General features: G+C 40.6%; 1 protein-coding gene across 2 annotated transcripts in view; it reads left to right on the top strand.

The window, feature by feature from the left end:
• The window catches only part of LOC133380229 (solute carrier family 22 member 4-like), a 90156-nt gene that overhangs the window by 55599 nt on the left and 12278 nt on the right, over positions 1-22279 (top strand). The window contains exons 4-8 of one of the 2 annotated variants that reach the window (XM_061617065.1): positions 1949-2120; positions 9056-9182; positions 15043-15140; positions 16747-16961; positions 18555-18737. In XM_061617065.1, the coding sequence (XP_061473049.1) occupies positions 1949-2120; positions 9056-9182; positions 15043-15140; positions 16747-16961; positions 18555-18737 (795 nt within the window). The remainder of the gene's footprint in view (positions 1-1948; positions 2121-9055; positions 9183-15042; positions 15141-16746; positions 16962-18554; positions 18738-22279) is intronic. The other variant, XM_061617066.1, reaches the window with a different exon arrangement.

Here is a 22279-nt window from a genome sequence, read left to right as displayed (position 1 = left end):
ACGATAACTAGAGCTAGGGCCTTCTCAGTGGTGGCCCCCGAACTATGGAACGCCCTCCCTGATGAGATACGCCTGGCGCCTTCTTTGCTATCTTTTCGGCGCCAGGTAAAGACCTACCTCTTCGCCCAGGCATTTTAAAAAATTTTAAAATTTGAATTTAAAATTGAAAATTTTTAATTATGTTTTATTGTGTTTTTGTATTTTAACCTGTTTTATTATGCTGTACACCGCCCTGGGAGCTTATTGCTATAGGGCGGTCTAAAAATGTAATAAAATAAATAAAATAAATAAAATAAGGGAGCAGGTGTTTTTATTATTTTTTGGAGTGAACCAAAGTAGTGCTTTCATTTCATTAAAAAATTCTGTATCACAGCCCTTGTTTTCTGTTTAATACAGCCTATTTCTAGTTTTATTTTATTTTAAAAAAATACTTTTAAAGTGTGTGAAGATGTAAACAATATTAATAGGCTCAACAGATTCTGACATGTGTGCTGAATAGAAGACCTATTCCGCTCCCACACCACCTCCACTTTGGTAATACTTCCACCTAATAAAAGCAAAACTGGACACATACATTGCTTTCTTGCTTTTGCACCATTGTGGTTTATAAACCTGTTTGAAGAAATCTTAATTATTAGCCACATTAAGTGTTGGGGGATACAGCAATTTAAATGTGCATATGAGTAAAAACAATTATTTGGAAAGCAAAAAACACGGTATTTTGTTGTAAATACTGCATACACACATCTTGTAGTAGGCATCATCTTAAAATATACATTTTCTCATGTATGCAAGAGAAGTGCCTCTTCTAAAGTGATGACTGCCATACTCATTTTTGTTAATACTTGAGTAAAGTTTTTTTCAAAAAAATCTGCCCTATCTATCATGGCACTAATAGTTGATGAAAACCTTTTGGGTTTTTAAAAATAGTAATAAATTAAAGTCACAATGCTGTTTATTAATATAAGAAGAATGCAGAGAATGGTTTTTTCCCTCCCTCCCCAATAATATTAAAATTCAAGCTGTAACTTTCCGCAGTACTTGTTGGATTGAGAGAAGATCAAACAGAACTCTGCTTGCACAATGTGGCTACCCTGTCTCCTTCCCCCTAAATACAGCCACCTGGGTCCCTGAAAAATCCTCTCCTGAAGGTCAGCAGACTCTGGAATGGCTTGGGATGGGGCACGGGGACTGCAGTAGGCTGGGGAAACTGGAGGAATTTGGCAGAAGTGCTTTTTCACTCATATGAGACACGTCTGGATCCAAGCCAAAGTTACAAATAGAATGACCATGACCTTCATGCCCTACTTATATGACTGGCTGGTGTTGTGAACGTAATGGTGGACTACCTCAACCTTGGTCAGATCTAGCAATTCTGGTATTTTTATAGAAGTTAAAACACATTCTCAATAATGATATTGCTGTGTTTAGTAATCCCCTCCCGAATACTTCATTTCTTGCTCCCTCCTCCAGCATTATATCATAACTTACACATTAAACAACAGTTACATCTGGAGAATTCTCCAAGGAATCTTGTTTTAAGCTTAGCTTAATTTGGGGCCATAAATGTAAATGTACTGCCTTCAAGTCGATTCCGACTTATGGCTACCCTATGAATAGGGTTTTCGTGGTAAGAGGTATTCAGAGGTAGTTTGCCATTGCCTTCCTCCAAGGCTGAGAGGCAGTGACTGGCCCAAGGTCACCCAGTGCTCTTCATGGCTGTGGGGGGGTTTGAACCCTGGTCTCCCAGATCGTAGTCCAACACTCTATCCACACTACACAATACTGGCTCTCATTTGGGGCCATACCTCTCTTGAAATGCTCTGCGACAAATGGCTCCATTTTAAAGACTGTATTTATTCTTCAAAATGCAATAAAATATTTTGGGTAACTTTTTTTTTATAGGGAGAGAGTTAAGATGCTAACCCACACTCCTTGTTTTGAACAGGCACAGAAATTCTTGGCAAATCAGTTCGTATTATATTCTCTACATTAGGAGTTTGCATATTTTTTGCAATTGGCTACATGTTGCTGCCACTATTTGCTTACTTCATCAGAGACTGGCGGATGCTGCTACTGGCTCTTACTATACCTGGGGTTTGCTGCGTTCCACTGTGGTGGTGAGTCTTAATGTTCTGAAAGGCGTTCAGCTTCAGAAATGTGTTCTCTGTAGCTGATAACCTTCAACTTGCATTGTTATATAACCAGCTGGATTTTAACAGCCTTGGGTTGCTGTGGATATATTCCCCATTTTGGTTGCAAAGAGCAGAGGACTGTCTTCATGTTCCTTTTAGCTAAATTATCTTTTATATAGCCTGACTGACTCTGGTCGGTTGGTTGAGTGCATTCTGTGCTGGCTCTTCAATGCTATTTCGAAATTCTTTCTGGCCTATCTTACTCTTTTACCTCCAACTTTTTTTAATTGCTTTTTTTGAATCTTGCTAGATGAGCTGCCTTGTACAACCTTTCCCTCTCTTAAATTTTCTCCCATCCCCATTTTCTCTGTAGATACAACTACAAATCTTCCTGACAGATCTGTTATAAATTACATAATAATTCCCTGCCTCCAGTGGTAGTCATAGAAAAGCAATGTGGTTAAATCTATCTATATCTCTTTCTCTGGCTCACATTATATCATTTCATTTGGATACCTGCTATATTGTGTATGTGTTTGATCCACATAGCTATATCAACTTGGTTGGAATTCTGACATATCTAGGCATTGTGAAGGATTGGAAAAGGCATTGTAAATAAAACAAATTCATCTCTAGGAAAAAGTATAGCCCCCAAAAATCACTGAATGGCCAAATGAAGCTTACATAGATGCCAATGTGAAGGCCCAGAATTTAAATCATTAAAACATGAAAAATGTTGAAGAAGCAGAGACTTGTTGGGGGGGGGGGCGATGGGCTGGGTTTGCTTGGTATTTACTCCTCCTAGGTTTTGAACTCCATTTGGTGTGTGATAAGTTTTCTCCAGTGTAGTCTTTTAAAGCAGCTTTTAACACTATAGCCCTGTTCACTTGTATGGTATGCAGATGGTGACGTAGCTAGCTCTTGCCCCCGCTCCAGTCGGCCCAATGCCCATGCATTTCCGCTGTCAGCATTCTTTAACTCCAGAAGTTAGCAATGTGTTCGCACAAAATATTTCAATAGTATTCCATTAATTCGTTCGTTCTACAGATGGTGTCCGCTCCAAATACTGTGAACACCAGTAAGAGCCTGCCCCCAATTAATCTTCTCTCCCCAGCCTCCATTGAAAACATTGTTATGTTGATAAACATTAAAGTGTCTGAGGGACATATTAATTATAATCCCAAAGAGCACATCTCATTTAATTGCTGTATTTGTGTTAACCCATTTATAATATCCTTGTTCTCTCTGCCCTGTAGTGTGTGCACGCTCTTGCTCGCTATCCTTCACCACCACCACAGCATTCTCTGAATCCCTCTCTCTCTTTCTTCCAGTCTATAGTTAGCACACTTTTTTCACCTTTACACAGTGCATGCTCCCTTCTACCAGTGCAGTACCTCGCCACTCACCTTCCCTGACTTCGTTGCTTACCACCATTCTCTGCATATTTCCTCTTTTCTTTTTCTCGGTATACTCCATAACATTCCTATTTTACTACCACCACTGGCCCTTTGCACTCCCATCCGTGTTTCCTTTTTCTTACATCAGACCTTCTTTTCTTCACACACACACACACACACACACACAGAGAGAGAGAGAGAGAGAGAGAGAGAGAGAGAGAGAGAGAGAGTCATTATCTCTTCTCTTCTTTCTCCTCCTCAACCCAGGACAGCCCAGAAGGCATTCACTCTCCTAGAAATTCACACAATGACAGTGCAAGTGAGCTGGCTGGCTACAACAGGCTGGAAAAACAAGTACAAATGCTACCATGTGCCTCTGGAATGAAAGAAGGAGCAGTGCAGACCTACTGGTTTAGGCATTTGGCCATCTCCAACCCCACTTTTGATGGTCTTGAGTGGGCTTTAGATGTTCCCAAGAAAAGGTGGGAAAGGACTACAAACAATGTGTATTTGAAATCCTCTGAGAAGGCTTTTGTCAGCTTGCAGGTTTTATGTTGTGCCGAACTGCAGTTCTGCTTTGGAAGTTTTATGTGCCTTCTTGTTGGTTTGAAATAATGATTAGGCAATGGGCTTAAGATGTCACCCTAATATTTGGTGCTGCATACATTACTAGTGAGTACAGAACTATCCCAAACTTCTCTGCTTAATTAAAGAATTGAGTGATGTCCTTTGAAAATGTCTTTTTTCATGTGAAGATGTATTTCACTATTATGAACACATCAGTTTCAGCTATTAATAAAGGGGACTTGTGTGTTTTGAAAAGGATTTTAAGAATCTGCTACCCTGTTAAAAAATTAAGCACTCTTAAACATCAATACATTTTAGCTTATAGGAAATATGCACAGTGTTTCTTCTCCATCCATGCACCATTCCTCCCAACCTCAGTCCACTTGTTTTGAGTTTTGGACATCAAAGCCCTGTCCCTGAGCTTCTAGTGGTTGGTATTTGTTGAGTGTTTTTGCAGGGAGAAACTTGAGTAAGCCCTATTAATGTTCTGCACTTCCCGCTTCAGTTGCTGAAACAAAAATGTGGTTCACCTTTGGTTCCAGTCTGCTAATCAGTTTGCCAGCATATTACAGGATGGAGTCAGTGGAGCTGATTATTAGAGATTAGAAATGTGCCTTGAGGTTGACGTGACTTCCTGAAGTGTCCTTATGTTTTAGCCTTGATTCCACAGAGATAAAGTAGCAGATAGTTTTAATCAAAATCCTGCTAGTTACCACATGTTATGTTTCATATAGCGGTTGCACTAGAGAGCTTTTCTTCTTTCCTTTAATTGCTTCTCTTTGTATCCTCATCCTCTTGCTTCTACTTATTTTCCTGCTTCCCTCCACTCCTTGTTTTCCTGCCCTTTGTTACTGCAAATCTTGAGTTACTGAGCTCATAGCTAACCTGTGTCCATACGATTCAGCAGCTAGAGACTAAGAGATGGCATTTTGTAAGGGACCACATTTTTGCAAAGGCTGTCACAGGTCCCTTTAGCAAACCACCTAAAACAGGTACTCTTTTCCATTTCTGTTAGCCAAGGAACACAAGATTGAAGGACTTACACAGATTGCAATAATCTGAAATTCAACTGGGATCTCCATTTTCCGGTTTGTCTGATGCACTTTAGATATGAAGCTAGTTTCCTGGATCTGGACTGAAGAAGAGTATTTATCTCTTTAAAAATGTCTGCTTAATAGGGGTCACAGAATGGAAAATTATTATGGGAGGTTATTTTTAGACAGTATTCATACCTTCAGGGTGCAGGAAGTAGAATTTGGCTTGAGTGGCCACATTATTAAGGGCAGAGAAAAAATGCTCTCTGCCACTCCCTTTTTTTTGGGGGGGTAGTTTTGTGTTTTGCATGTATTCTTCCCTCATATTCACTCCAAGTCTTGGATTTTAATGGCCATTCCAACACTTGCAAACACTCACTTGTGTGTACACAAAACTTTTTCTCTCAACTGCTCTTGATTATTTCACTTTTGGCTTTCATTTGCAGTCATTTCACTTTACACCATTTAAAATTAATACAAATTTAAATTTCTGGCTAGTTATGTGGTTCCACTGTGAAAAGAGATGTTTTCAATATAAAACCTATTGTTTTGTTCCTGGCTTGGTGAAATAGTATACAAAAGGGCAGGGGAGACATGTTATGCTTAGCTTTTCTACCCTGTGAAATGAATTAAGCCAAATACACAACTCCTCCATTTCTTTTCATATATAGACCCTAACATATAAAATCTTGTCTCATTGAGTAGCCTTTCTTTTGATTGTAAGATGGTAAAGAGAATGTGGTTTTAATGGTTTTTATAGGTTTGAGTAAATTATATTTTTATTGTTAATGAATGCCTTATTGTTTTTTAATTATTTTTCTTTTATATTAAATAAAAAAACATCCCTGTGGGCAAGTACCTGCACATGGAGGGCATAGGATATAGAGCTCTGACCCTCCCCGCATGAGCATGGTGCACACCAGGGCATAATAGGAAATTCCTATAGCTTGTTTACTATATCTCTGTAAAGCTCTTTTGCAAAGATTGTTTATTACTTATGTATTGTTGTTGTTGTTGTTGTTGTTGTTATTATTATTATTATTATACCAGAGCGGTATTAGTTGCCCCATAACACACATTCTCTAGGCAGCTGTTTAATTTATGTTTTAAATTTTGTATATTGTATGTTTCTATTCTTTGTAAGCTGTTTTAAGTCCCAAATGAGGTGAAAAGCAGGGTATACTTTTTAAAAATAAATAAATATTAAACATACAATAACAAATGTAACATAAAATACAATTTAATACAGCACTAAACAATCTCAAAAGCATGTTCTTCAAAAGAGTGAATAGAGTTGGATGGGAATATGAGTCATGCCCACAGACCTTCCATGCCCCATAAGGGTTCGGTGCTCTGCCTGTGTAGCCTGACATATATACTGGAGGATAGGGTTGAGGAACATGGCTATTATATGCTATGAGGATCCCTCTCCAATCACTTTTCCTGAACAAGAAATTATTGGGCCCATGAAATAAAGCTGTTGCGTAATTCTTCCCATTCTCTGCATGCTGGCTTGCTGGAAAATGGATGCTGTTTAAATCAGTTAAATTACAGTGCAGACCTGTCTCCTTGCAGAAGAAATCTCAATACTTTTATTCTGCAGTTTTATGCACTTTTCCCTGAAAGTAAGCCTCACTGAGTTCAGTAGGGCATGCTTCTAGGTAAATATGCACAGGATGCTATGCTTAGTGGTGCTGTGTTTTATATTACTATGTTTAGTGTTTAATATTCGCCCTTAATCAATATGAATGTTTTTATCTTACTGTTGCTTTGGGGACATTTTGGTTGAAAAGAGGCATATAAATTTTAAAAAGGGAGGGTGGGTTGGAGGGAAATATGGTGCTTTTAAAATTCCCACTAGGAGTAAAAATGTATTGTGCTAAAGGCTCTCTGAGATCAGATGGAAATGCACTTGTTAGAAATTAGATCTTCCTTTTATAGTCATGGTTGGGCACTTCATTCTTTATCAAGCCTGCTAGAGATGGCAGAAGGACCATAGGTCAGTAGTAGAGCACCAGCTTTGTGTGCAGAAGGCCCTCGGGTCAATCTCCGGCATGTCTGGGTAGGGTTAGGAATGCCCCCCCCATCTGAAACCTGGTCAATATGGGCAGTACTGAGCCAGTTGCGTGACTTGGTATAAGGCAGCTTCCTATGTTCCTATTTACAGAGATTTAGAAAAAGATTGTACAGCGTCTTGTCAGTTCTATTAGACTTTGGCATTCCAGTGCACAAATAGCTTTGATGTGAGCCATATTAAAAGTTCCTATGCTTGGCAAGCGAGTCTTTACTACAGCATTCTGCTACTGTTACTTGACCAATTAATGGCCCACAGAGCATCATGTAAGTGGAAAGCCCTGCTTTGGTCCATATGAAGGCCATTGTGTGGCACACCCCTACCACACAAGGAAAGATGAGCAGGAGTGCTGGTGAGGAGTTCTGGGACTGTTGTTGCACTATGAGTAGGGTTCATGTCAGTTCCAGTTCCAACATAAGACGGATAGGCTGTCCTTTTATGCCAGTACAGTGACGCTTACGATGAATCCTGTGAACAGAGGAGTCCTAGTGATGGAACACATAGCCTTAGGCTTTTATCCATAAACAAAAACAAATCTGTAATGATTTACTAAGGTGAAAATACCCTTTTTTGTTCTCAAAATCTTAGGAAGTCCAAATGAAATTCTAGTATTTGCTTTGCACATTCAGCATCCTTGATCTTTCTTGTAAAGGAATTGACATGTACATTAATCTCTGAGCATTTTTTAAAAATTGCCATCCAACCAGTTTCTTATCTTTCAAGGCTTTCTACAGATACCGGGCTATCTAATTTATGATGTGTTTTTCTGGAAATGAGGACAGTAGACCCTGTAAAAGAAAGCAAAGTCTCCACTTATGAAGAGGAAAATTAAACTTGCAGGAAAGGAGAAAACGGTGTCATTTGCTTTAATCTCATGTACGTGTCTGGATAATTGCACTTGGATTCTGCTTGAGAAGAATCATGCCCACAAGATGGCACTGCTGACATTTTCTCAACTTTCATAGGAATCCCACTTGGTCCTTGCTGCAGTTTAGTTTTGCAGATTTTCATGCCACTTTATGCATTGCCCTCAAAAAGTCAAAGCAAGCTCTTCCTCCAAATTGTAATGAACACTGATGTGTACACTCCATGCCTGAAGCATTTTTGGAATTATGATTCATTTTTTTAAAAAATGTAGTATGTAAACACCCTTGCAGCCCACTCCTACATTACATTCGTACAGGTACCATGTTACTCATCCATGCCACTCAACTCTCAGAGTGGCCCCACAGGGAGCTGGGGAGTTGAGGATCTGTATGCTGGCTGGATCCTGTTCCCCACCACTGGTATGCAGCCTTAGTAATAGTTGGTTGTCCATTAAAGCTGCTGTGTAAGCATGCTTACTTGGAATTAAGTTTCACTGATATCAGTGTTATTAATATAAAGGCCAATGTGTTTTAGAACTGGACTATTCGTTACATTTGAGCTCTATTTGGCTCTATCTTTTAATATAATTAACTTTCTTCTAAAGCCTTGAAATGTTCTGTACCATTGCTGAAAAAGATCTAGTGGTTTTTGTTTAGCATTAAAATAAACAAGGAACGCTTTACTTTTTAGTTTCTAATCTCTGACATATAAAATATGCATATATTTTACATAAAAGTATTTGTAACCATAAGGTAACAAGGGTTTAGCTCACCTCATCCTTATGCACTTTTAAAAATGTGAAATATGGACCTCATTCCCTGCTTAGCATGTAAATAGGGAAGACGTGCAGAAAACACATGTGGCCTCCTCGATCATCTACAACTTGCCCTCAGACTCCATTAATCAGCTTTCAAAGATCCTTTTAACCTGAAAATTAATAGTTGTGAAAATATCAGCTTGATTATTTGAAACTTGTTGCAGGCTCATTCCCGAGTCACCCCGGTGGTTGATCTCTCAAGGAAGATTTGAAGAAGCTGAAATTATTATTCGGAAGGCTGCCAAAAAAAATGGGATTCCAGCCCCAGCAATACTTTTAGACCCTGTGGAGGTTAGTATATTCATGTCCTGACTACTTTGTGGAGGCAAATATATTCATGTGCTTAACTGCATTGGGTTTTGTGGTGCACCTTGTTTTAGTTAGAGTAAGCTTACATGGTAAATAAGCCCCAGTTGAACATTTGTCATATTAGAAGCAGGACATAGGTGACATTGGCAGCTCACATAAGGCACTTGGTGGCTCACCTGCAGCAGTGGTTACACTGAAGTTAATTATTACTTTAGCAGCAAGAACACTCTTTAACTTGCTGCAAGATTGGCATTACTTGGACAGATCCTTACTCTTCCAGTCTTTGTGACAAAATATTTAGAAGCTTTCAACAAAGAAGCAAAAATAATGATCTCAGTTTGATGGACAAATCAGTCGTTTAAAAAATATTTTCACAGAGATTGATTTTTAGCATATTTAGTGCATTAGAATATTTTTTTTAAAAAATGTGACAACCTGTGTCTTACTTATATGATAGTTGTGAGCTAGCTCACTTAACATTGTGGAAACAGGGTCATCTAGCTGGATTAGTGTGCATGGGCAAAGGAAATGAGGTCATTGTGACATCAGGTGATTGACAGGTAGGCCACTCCACCAGCCTATCAAAGTTGGCCCACTCGGGGTGGGTGGGTGGAGATAAGAATCTGACTCACCATTGGATCCAGTTTCCCACTCCTAGTTGAACTAGTCTAGTTCTCTGTGGTAAGGTAGATTGCTCAGCTTTAACCCACATCTGCACCTTACATGAGGTGTATATAGACAACTGTTTACAATGTAATACTGTATCAGAGTGTACATGTAATTCGTTTGTGAACTGATCATCTGTATTTTCCAAATGGCAAAGACATTTTAACACAAAGTGCGGATGGACAGTAAAATAGCCACCTACATCTATCCATTTGCCCCTTAATCAGAAGGTCCAGAGAAAACAAGATGCCTGTGCAATGAATGCCTGCCTGAATGTTTTAACTAAATTATTGTGTTATATCCACATGGCTCAGATAAGTAAGGCCAGGATCTCTAGCCAAACTCTCTAGAGGAAAATACCTTCCTAACTCCAGGTATTCCCCCTACTGGCACAAGTGCTCTCTCTCTCTCTCTCCTCCCTAGACTTAAAGGTCTGTTGTTTCTTTAAAACTTGGAGAGAAGGATGCATTTGCTCTCTACTAGTGATAAAGGGGCCATTTAGCACTAGAAGAGCAAGACCTAGGAGTATTGGAGTCAACTGGAACAAGGGGTGGCTAGCTTTGTGGCATAGTTACTCTCTCCCCCAACTTTATAATGGCCTGATTTGCACATTATGTTAAACCATAGTCAATATTTTTAGCTATGATTTAACACAAATGAGCAGCATGCAAGTGTTGTGAACTGCATCTGGGTCATGAACCCTTTGCAAGCAGGTTTCTAAGTAAACCCAAAATAATTATTGCTTTTAATGCTTAACTGGTATGATGAATACCTCTGAAAAGGTTTTGTTTGTTGGCAAATTATAAAACTGTGTTGACACTTCTAACCGAACATCAACAAGGATCAGGTTTTACATTTGGCACCACTCTGGTGGCACTACACTGGTGGCACCACTCTGGTGGCTGGTGGCAGAGAAGACCTAAAGTCCAAAATTCATATCACAGTATATCAGTGATTGAGAAGACCTAAAGTCCAAAATTGATATTGCAGTAAATCAGTGAGTCACCTCACCACACCAAGTAAATTTGAACTTATGGGTCACCATACCAAAAAGGCTGGGAACCACTGTGCTAGTGCATGCTGCTCAACTCCCCCCCTGCTCGCTTCACTTCTACCCAGCTCATGGTTTGTTCTTGGCTTACCGCTCGTCTGTTTGAGGGAAACAAATCATGAGCTTGGGTTTGGACAGCACCACAAGCCATAGTAAACTTAGCAGAAAATATAAATTCACTAACAGGCAAAAAAACCCTTGTGGTTTAAGAACATACCTGTAGCCAACAGATATTTCTATCAAACTTTAAAAAGCAGGGAAATTGGGCAGCCATAGTGAATGCACCAGGAGAGCAAGAGACCTGACCTCCTCTTTGAGATATTGTACTGCCCTACAAATTTGTAAAAATGCAAACACAATTTGGGTTGGTCTTTCACAGTCCAATCCACTTGCTGTGTAGCTTGGAAGAATTTGGTAACATGCCTCTGAGCATATGATGAGTGGTGGCAACACCTGCTATCTCCAAAGATGGACAATTACATTTTTGTATGTTTGTTGGTGTTCTTCTTACTTTGCTTCTTTTCTGTGTTACTACTGTTTCTACAGAGAATCTAACCTAGAAAATTATATTTCTCTCAATATTCATCCTAGAAGTCTGTGTCAAATTTATTTTTATTAATTTCAAACCCTTTTTATTGGTCAATGTCATATGATGGTGAAGACAGCCTTTTGTGTTTCAAACTGGAGGTTATGCACTGTTTCTATTTTGGGCACATTAACAGTTGAATCTGAAACTGCAGTTTGATGTAAAATCAGACTGATTACAATATGTTGCTACTTCAGCAATGACTCTAGCTGTTGGAAAAAACAAACTTGGCTTGCCCAAGGTGCATGTTTTCAGATTGCTATGCTTAAACTTAAGGAAAGGTGGGCATGGTCAATTAAAAACATAGCCTAGATTTTTGCTATATTTCACCTCCCACTATTTTATCTTGTGCAAAGTAAGACACTCCTCATGTCCATTGGAAACTATTCTGCAGAACAGTCAGTGCCATTATTCTACAATTGTTTTTGGAGCTTTTTTTAGTGTTGCAAAGTGTTGCTGTACCTCACATATTCACAGAAACAGAAGCAAAAGAGAATGATTTACTATAGGAAACTTCATTAAAATTGCAAAGTAAAGTTAAAGTGAGTTATATCAACTGTTTTAATATAGTTGCTTCCTCCCTGCTAAAACAAGATCAGCACAGCACATGCCTTGTTTCTGTTCTTTGGGCTGATTGCAGGTGTTGCCACCACTCACCATATGCTCAGAGGCATGTTACCAAATTCTTCCAATGCTACACAGGAAGTGGATTGGACTGTGAAAAACCCACCCAAATTTGTAGGGCAGTACGATATCTCAGAGAGGAGGTCAGGTCACCTGCTCCCGATGTGCATTCACTACAGGAATATCCTGCATTAACATACGCAGTGGGACCGGAGCGTATATGTAAAGTGAAAATGTACTTAAAGTGAAGCAATTGTCTATGAATGTACTGCACTGCAATCGCCACTAGATGGCAGCGGCGTCATGCCATTAAGTGTCTGTAATTGGACGCACGCGTACGTTAAGCGGGGGTATGTTGGTAAATGGAGCATGTCCACTATTGCGAGGGTCCGTTAAACGAAGGTACGTAAATCGGGGTATTCCTGTATAACTATCCAATTCCCCTGCTTTTTAAAGTTTGACAGAAATATCTGTTGGCTATAGGTACATTCTTAAATCACAAGGTGCTTTGCCTATTAGTGAATTTCCCTGCTTTTTAATCCGGGAGGTAAGAAATGGGATCCTGTGCAAGCTAGGTGAGAATGGATTGATCATTTGCATGCTTATTGAGTTCAGTGGGATTTACTCCCCAGCAATCATGCTTAGGATAGGTGAAATTTACCACAGGAGATGGGGAGGGGAGCAGGCAGGAGGGGGAGGGGGAGGGGAGGTTCAATCATTTACATGTTTATTGACTTCAGTGGGATTTACTCCGATGCAGTCATACTTAGGATAGGTAAAACTGACCATGGGGAGGGAAGCCTGGAGTGGGCAGGGGAGGAGGAAGAAGGAAGAGGGGAGGAGAGGAGGAAGGGAGAGGGAGGGGAAGGAGGGGAAAGGCAGGTCTGATCATTTGCATGCTTCAGTGGGATTTACTCCCTTGCAATCATGGCTAGGATAGGTAAAACTGACCATGGTGGAGGAGGAGGGGGAGGGGAGAGTAGAGGAAAGGGGGACAGGGGAGCTGAGTGGGTGGGGGAAGGAGGGGATTGGAGGGGATTGGAGGGGGAAGGGGGGTTGGAAGGGAGGGGGAAGGAGGGATTGGAAGAGGAGGGGGAAGGGTGAAAGAAGGGGGAGGGAAGGGGCAAAATGGAGGTGATGGAAGGGAGGAAGAGGGAAGGGCAGGTTGGCCACATCCACACCAGACCTTTATTTCACTTAGACAAAGTGAATGTGAAGGGTGATGAGAGTTGCTAGGAGATGCCCTCCTCCCCTCACAGACCTTCAATCAGAGTGGCTGACTGTTAAACCACTCTGGCCACTGGAGCTCTGTCAGGAGACTAGGAGTCTCCTCTCAGCACCCTTCACAAACTACACTTCCCAGGATTCTTTGGGGGAAGCCATGACTGTCTCAAGTGAAATCAAAGTCTGGTGTGGGTGTGGCTCCCTGATTAGGCAAGCCCAGCAGCTGTGAGTCTGGCTTTTACAACACTGACAGTTGGTTCTTACTGAGCATGCCCGACACTATCATTCAGTTCAATGCATAATTTCTTAAATTAATTAAAAATCAGCCAGACATTTTTTTAACTATTAAAGTACAGAAGATGAAGGTAAGAGTATGGGGCAAGATGAGTAATAGGATTACAGGTACTCTGTCAACATGGCTGATTTTTAATTAATTTCAACAAATTATGAGAACTCTGACAGAAAAAAGTCCAGAAGGGCTCTGGGTTTTTTCCTCTCTTTTTAGACTTTGAACTCTCTATTCTCTCTGACTGTTTTGTGTATTGCCATCAAATTTAGAGGGTTGTTAAGCAAGTGTTTCTGAGTTCAGGACTATACATTTTGTAAGGTTTTGTTTTGAAATGTGCTTATGGGAAGCATCAGCATGGCATGGGGGATATTTTCAGTTTAACATTGTGGAATGTGAAAAATCCAGGCTAACTATAGTATACAGCCACTCTCATGACTGTATAATGTAGTATATTCAAAGCAGAATTCTTAACTTCATAGTTCTGCAAGCAAATTCAGGCAGGCCTATGGGATTGGGGAGGATTAATTTTATAAGGTTTTAAATAGAAATTGGTTTTAAATTGATTATGATTGTGTTTGCTTGTATTTTATTTTGTATTATGTACTGCTTTCTTATTGTAAGTCGCCTAGAGTGTCCACTAACCTGGACAGATAGGCGACCAACAAATAAAATTTATTTATTATTTATTATTATTTTTGAGTGACAGACTAGGCAACATGTCCAGGCATGAAGAAATTGACAAAGGGTTGCACCTGAAACAGAAAGGCGCTTCTTGACAAAATTTCTGGAACTAAATGTCTTTTTCCACATCTTTGCAGATCCTTTTACTTAATACTGACCTGGTTTTCATTCTTCTGGTGCCCTTTTCTGTTGTGATAGGGCATGGCTGTCCATTAACAGGGAACTAAAACCACCAGGTCTCTTCTCCAACAATAACTATTAATTATTAACCTGGCTGGATCTTAAATGTGGACTAGGTTTCTAACAAGGGAAGCAGAACTTTGAAATATAATTGAATTCTGAATTATGTTCTGCCAGTTGCTTCACTATTGCTAAAAGAAAAGGCAGAGCTGGATAATTTTAGCCTTTTGTTCATTTTACACATAAAATAGATAGCTGACATAATGCAGTGGATGACAGAATGCATTTGATAACGGGGCCACATGAAAGAAGTACAACCCCCCCCCGACAAATCAGAAATGTGTTCCAGGATTTCCATTGGACATAAGTTGGTGAATTCCCTGTATCCAGCTTATTTGAATTCAGCTTCATGGCTTTAGTTTTCTTGGACCACTTGACTGAACAAAATTGCTTCCTATGGCATGGCTGGGCTTTTGGGCATCCATTTTAAGCATGTTTTGTTTTTGGAATTATTTTCTCTTTCTTCACCCCTCCCCCCAAGATACAGGATTTGAAGGCCAAGCAGCAGCAAGGAGTGCTTCTGGACTTGTTCAGAACCCAAAATATTGCAACTATCACTGTCATGTCTCTTCTCTTGTGGTAAGTTCATGTGTGTGTTCCTAAAGCACATAAGGAGCAAGGGAGCATCTGTTTAGGCTCAACTGCAACAGACACCAGATAAACTATCCCTTCTTTTGGGATGCATGTGCTATCAGATTCCAATAGGACATCATAAACCACGTATGAATTGAGTTGTTCAGATTCCCCATAAGTGTGTAAATAGAAGATTCAAATTCAACACACATTATAATGTGTGTTGTTAAGCAGTCTTCTGTGCATGAAGGAATATTAACCTCTGTACATATTTCTAGCCTCTGATATTAAATTGATCTCTTACGGAGTTAAGACGAGCAATGGGGTTACCCTCTTCAAGCAAGCAAAGGTATCCCATCAACAATTCTACCTCGGAATAGTTTGACACATTACATAAATTGTACAATAAGATAAAAGAGTCGTGGCAAATAAAAGCAGTATAATAAAAGAAAAACAAAAAAATGCCCACTAAAAGTTCTTCAGCTCAGCAAATCAATACCTGTCGAAATAAAAATGTCTTTACTAGACCGTGAACAGCCAAGAAAGAAAGAAGGGGCCAAATGGACATCCCAAGGCAGGGAACTCCATGTTCTAATAGCTGTTTTCATTATGGCATCCTTGCACTTTTGAGTGGACAACTTACTATTTCCTCAGTCCATATTTATTAAAACCACTAAACTTTCGTGAGCATTTCTACAAGATGGAAACAGAAGAGTTGGGGGAACTCTTATCTGCTCTGAATATTTAGCCATTAGGAAATCCAAACCATTTTGAAGACTGAGAGCTTTTATAAATAAAAAGTCTTCTTACAAATTGTCATGAAAAACATTGGCACTGCATGGAAGACAATAATGATTGTCAGTAATTCGGAGATTCAGACAACGGGGCATCTAGTAAACACCATTTCTTCTTCAGAGTAAAAGTCTCTGACAATGACATAGCAGCTGCACAGCAGCCACAAGAAACCAATGGTTAACTTATTGTTCATGAAAATTCCATAGCATCACATATAGTGTAACTGAACGAAATAAACAGATGGTTCCTACATTAAGAAGCAGGATTAAAAGCTAGAAAGGCTTCTTTTGCTGACTGAAGTTCCATTGAATAGAGGCTTTCCATAAAAATAAAAAACATAAAAGGTCGCAATGAATTTAACCTCTTATTTAACCACAAGAAATAAAATTCTGACAAGTGTGATAATGGAAAACAGGAAGGGGCAACACCAAAACACAGACCAGCAAAAATGGTGGAGAGGCCTTAAAACGGTGCTAAGATGCATAAAAACTTTTGAGATCTTAAATGCCCAGTGCATTTCACTTACAGCTTCTTCTGTCAGCATTATTACTGAGGGTACCAACAAAGGATGGCTGTTTCCATTATACTCTCATTGGTAGCTTCTCAGTAGCATCTGACAGAGTAGCGCTCAGTGGACCTTGGGTCTGATCCAGTAAGACAATATTAAGAGGATTAAAACCATTTTAGCACAAAAGGTTGCCATGTGGAATAGAAAATAATTGGCTATTTATATCTGGTGTTAGAGATCTTTGTTATATTAGCTAATATTGTGCATAAACAAGGTTTATTATTGTTATTATTTCTCCCTCTCTTTCAGGATGTTTACATCTATTGGCTACTTTGGCTTGTCGCTCAGTACCCCCAATCTACATGGAAATGTCTACCTTAATTGTTTCCTGTCAGCAGTAATTGAAGTTCCAGCCTATGTGATTGCTTGGCTTCTCCTCCGAACTTTACCTCGACGTTATTCAATATCTGGCACGCTTTTCTTGGGAGGAGGAGTTATTCTGTTTATTCAACTTGTACCTCCAAGTATGAATATCCACAAATGCTGTAGATGTGTTGATATTTGACCATACTGTCTAAGACAGGTGGGGGAACTTTTTTCAGCTGGAAGGCCACATTGCCTTCTAGGCAACCTTCCAAGGGCCACATGTCAGCAGTGGGGCTAGAGGCGAAAGTATGTGTAGTAACAGATTTTACTTTTGTACAGTGGAACTCTTTATTTCCCATCCAGGAAAGCAGTAGCAGTCAGAGCAGCGTTGTGTATCTGGATTACCAGTGCCAAGCATTGCTGCCACTTACCAAGATGAAGAGGTGCAGGGAGCTCAGTGCGGGCATGGCAGCAGAAGCATCAGATTGGCTCCACTGCTGCACCTGCACCACACTAAGCACCCTGCCTCATCCCTCTCAATAAGCGACAGCAATGATCGGTATCTGGAATCCAAGTGCACGGTGCCTGCAGGCAAGCAAGAGGCATTATTGGAGTTCAAGGAAATATTCTAGCCAGGCAGAAACTCTCAAGGAGAGTGTGTAATGGGCAGTGAAGGGTGTGGTCTGGGGAGAGTCCTGAGGGCAAGATACAAAGGCTTGGAGGCGGCCATATTTGGCTCCTGGGCCTGAGGTTCCCCGCCCCTGGTATAAAGACTTCAGTAGAGGGTTGGATATTGGAAAAGACAAACTTCGGCTAAGCATCCAAGAGTTGTGTATAGCTCTATCATCCCTGCACCTTATCCACTTTGCTAGTTAGGTTACGGACTTTCTTCCTCTATAGTCCAGGAAGCATTGCTGTCCATTTATCCTAACAGGGATCAGTAGCAGAAAATCTTTGCTTTTTAGTCCTCATTATCTAACCCAGAGGTTTACTGGACCAGGGCCTTCCCTTCTTAGTGCCTTCAGTTACTTACACCCAGGGCTTTTTTTTTGTAACTGGACTCACCTGTATGGAGTACTGGCATCTCTTTTCTTGTTCCTCATGGCAGCCATTTTATGCTGGCACCCACAGCATCAACAATATGAGTACTGGTACCTCATTTTTTATTAAATAAAAAGCACTGGTTAAACCCAAACATAAAGAGATAAGTCTCTTTTTCTGGTTGGTAGCTATAGCGCAGCTTTTACCAACCTGGTGCTCCAGACGTTTTTGACTACAACTCCCATCAGCCTCATCCAGCATGCATGCTAGATGGAACTAATGGGAACTATAGTCCAAAACATCTGGACAGCACCAGTTGTCAGAGTTTGCTATAGTGGATGGAGCACAGCTCTTAATGGTGCTGCCAATATTATCTATGCTGCAACATTTAATACTTGAGAAACTTGCTTTGGTGACAGGTTGGAGATCCATATGTAATGCTGTTAGTAGTGAATTACCCAAATTTGCTGCATTTAGTTGTTAGAACTAGTATGCATGTAGCATAGTCTCAGACCTGTGTGTAAATCACATATCCACAGGTTATCATCTACATACAAGGCATAGATGTTGACTTGATTTGGTGCACTTAACCATGTTTAAAATAGTTTGTAGGATAAATAAAAATGGTTGGGATAAAAGGAGGGTTTCTGGAAAATGTGACCAATAAAAAGAGCACAGAGGAGTTATTACCCTTTTCTATCTTTCCACAGCCCTCCACCTCCTCTCCGTTATCTTGGTGATGCTGGGGAAATTTGGGATCACGTCCGCCTTCTCCATGCTTTATGTCTACACTGCAGAGCTCTACCCAACCATAGTAAGAAACATGGCAGTAGGTGCCACCTCCATGTCATCCCGGGTGGGAAGCATCATTGCTCCTTACTTCGTTTTCCTTGGTAAGAAGTGTCCTATCTTTAGACTTATACCTAAAAGGTGCTTTAAAAAAAAAACCCCTACCTGATTGGAACCTTCTTCCAAAGATTTGAAGAATCACCTGGTTCACTTTCCTGTCATCTTTAGGTAGCAACTGCGTAAGTCCCATTCTTATTGCCTATGCTTGAGTCACCCCTTGCTTCAAAACGCATACCTCAAATTTCCAGCATGAAATAATTATTCTTTATGATGCAATTGAATCTACTTGCATCATACTTTAAAAAAAATCAGTTCCCAGCAGGGTGACGAAGAAGGGATGGGTAGTCTGACAACTTTGTTTTCTCTTGGTTTCTAATTTTTCCAACCTTACATTCATATTTTCACATAGGTTTGTGGTTTTTTCAAGTCTTAATGAAAATCTATCAGCATTTTAGTGCACGTTTCTCCTAATGTAATATAGATTTTTGCAAGCGGTTTTCCCTAATATAATGTATTTTCTTTTGTTTCAGTAGTATTATACTGCCACGAGAATGGCTGTATACTATAGCCAGCGGGGATTTTTCACATTCCACAATGTTAAATTGAAAATACCCCCATGCCATTCTGATGCTTCCCATAAGCTCATTTCAAAACAAAACCTTATAAAACTTATAGTCCTGACCTCAGAAATGCTTGCTTAACAACCCTCTCAATTTTTATGGTGATACACAAAACAGTCAGAGAAAATAGACAGTTCAAAGAGTAAAAAGAGAGAAAAATAACCCGGAGTTTTCTCTGAGAGTTCTCATAATCTGTTGAAATTAATTAAAAATCAGCCATGTTCACAGAGTACCTGTAATCCTAATACTGACCTTGCCCCATACTCTGACCTTCATCTTCTGCAGTTTAAAAGTTTAAAAAATGTCTGGCTGATTTTTAATTAATACCTTTTAGCTGGAACCCTATGATAACATCGGGCATGTAAGAACCAACTATCAGAGTTCTAAAAGCCAGACTCACAGCCTAATCGGGGCCACACCCACACCAGACTTTGATTTCACTTGAGATAGTCATGGCTTCCCTCAGAGAATCCTGAGAAGTGTAGTTTGTGAAGGGTGTTGAGAGGAGACTCATGTTCCACTGAGAGAGCTTCAGTGCCCAGACTGGTTTAACAGTCAGCCACTCTGACTGAAGGTCTGTGAGGGGAACAGAGTGTCTCCTAGCAACTCTCAGCACCCTTCACTAACTACACTCCCCAGGATTCTTCGAGAGAATGCATGACTGTCCAAACTGAAATGAAGGCCTGGTGTGGATGTGGCCAGGGACAGCTTTGGTTTAAATTTGGGTGGGAGGCTACATGTGCCTGCTGTAGAATAAAAAGGTGGGGGAAAGGGTGAAAAGCAATGATACTGTTCACAATGTTTTCCTTTTGGAAAGGAAAGGGCCTTCCCCTCTGCCCAGTGCCCACCCACCCAATCTCCTCCCCTCCCTGTCCGTCCCCCAGGTCAGTGTTGGACTAGGACCTGGGAGACCAGGGTTGGACCATATTGGAGCAAAAAATCTGAATTTCACATATATGCTCATGGGGTCTGAACTGGCGGTGACCGACCAGGAGAGAGACCTTGGGGTTGTAGTGGACAGCACGATGAAAATGTCGACCCAGTGTGCGGCAGCTGTGAAAAAGGCAAATTCCATGCTAGGGATAACTAGGAAAGGTATTGAAAATAAAACAGCCGATATCATAATGTCGTTGTATAAATGTATGGTGCGGCTGCATTTGGAATACTGTGTACAGTTCTGGTCGCCTCATCTCAAAAAGGATATTATAGAGTTGGAAAAGGTTCAGAAGAGGGCAACCAGAATGATCAAGGGGATGGAGCGACTCCCTTATGAGGAAAGGTTGCAGTATTTGGGGCTTTTTAGTTTAGAGAAAAGGCGGGTCAGAGGAGACATGATAGAAGTGTATACAATTATGCATGGCATTGAGAAAGTGGATAGAGAAAAGTTCTTCTCCCTCTCTCATAATACTAGAACTCGTGGACATTCGAAGAAGCTAAATGTTGGAAGATTCAGGACAGACAAAAGGAAGTACTTCTTTACTGAGCGCATAGTTAAACTATGGAATTTGCTCCCACAAGATGCAGTAATGGCCACCAGCTTGGATGGCTTTAAAAGAAGATTAGACAAATTCATGGAGGACAGGGCTATCAATGGTTACTAGCCATGATGGCTGTGCTGTGCCATCCTAGTCAGAGGCAGCATGCTTCTGAAAACCAGTTGCCGGAAGCCTCAGGAGGGGAGAGTGTTCTTGCACTCGGGTCCTGCTTGCGGGCTTCCTCCAGGCACCTGGTTGGCCACTGTGAGAACAGGATGCTGGACGAGATGGGCCACTGGCCTGATCCAGCAGGCTCTTCTTATGTTCTTATGATTTGAATCCCCACACAGTCACGAAGCACACTGGGTGACCTTGGGCCAGTCACTACCTCTCAGCCTCAGAGGAAGGCAGTGGTAAAACTACCTCTGAATACTGTTTACCATGAAAACCCTATTCATAGGGTCAACATAAGTCGGGATTGACTTGAAGGCAGTCCATTTCCATTTTCAAACATGATTGCATAGAAATAAATCCCACTGAACACAAAACGTATGCAAATGATCAAACCCACCCTCTCTTCTCCTTTCTCCTATCCCTCTTCCTTTGCCTCTCCTTACCCATCCCCTTCTTCCCCCTTCCCCCTCTTGCTCCCCTTCCTCATCCCCATGGTCAGTTTTACCTATCTTAAGCATGATTGCATGGAAGTAAATGCCATTGAACTCTATAAGCATGCAAATGATCAAACCTCACCTCCCCCTTCCTTTGTCCCCCTCCAATACGCTCCTTCCCCCTCCCCCATGGTTAGTTTTTCCAATCCTAACCATGATTGCATAGGAGTAAATCCCATTGAACTCAATAAGCATGCAAATGATCAGACCTGCTTTTCCCCTCCTTCCGCTCTCCTCTCCCTTCTCCCCTCCCCTCTTCCTTCTTTCTCCTCCCCTGCCCACTCAGGCCCTCCCTCCCTCTCCTTCACCTATCCTAAGTATGATTGCACGGGAGTAGATCCCACTGAATTCAAGCATGCAAATGATCAATCCACTCTCAGCAAACTTACACAGGATCCCATTTCTTACCTCCTGGATTAAAAAGCAGGGAAATTAACATGTGCCTCTGAGCATATGGTGAATGGTAGCAACACCTGCAACCAGCCCAAATAATAGAAAGAAGACATGAGCTGCGCTGATCTTGTTTTAGCAGGGAGGAAGCAACATTATTAAGACAGTTGATATAGTTCAGATGGTCACTTTAAATATGTCTAATTTACTTTGCAATTTTAGTGAAGTTTCCTATAGGAAATCATTTTCTTTTGTTTCTGTTTCTGTGAAGATGTGAAGTACAGCAACACTTTGCAAAATTTACACTAAAAAACTCCAAACATAATTGTGGAATTATTTATTTATTTATTACATTTGTATACCACCCCATAGCCGAAGCTCTCTGAGCAGTTTACAACAAATAATGGCACTGACTTCTGCAGAATAGTCTCCA

Source organism: Rhineura floridana, chromosome 3 (genome assembly GCF_030035675.1).
Source record: "Rhineura floridana isolate rRhiFlo1 chromosome 3, rRhiFlo1.hap2, whole genome shotgun sequence".
In the NCBI taxonomy this organism is placed as follows: domain Eukaryota; kingdom Metazoa; phylum Chordata; class Lepidosauria; order Squamata; family Rhineuridae; genus Rhineura; species Rhineura floridana.
The sequence above is the reverse complement of the archived record's forward strand: the minus strand, read 5'-3'. Positions and strand labels throughout refer to the sequence as shown.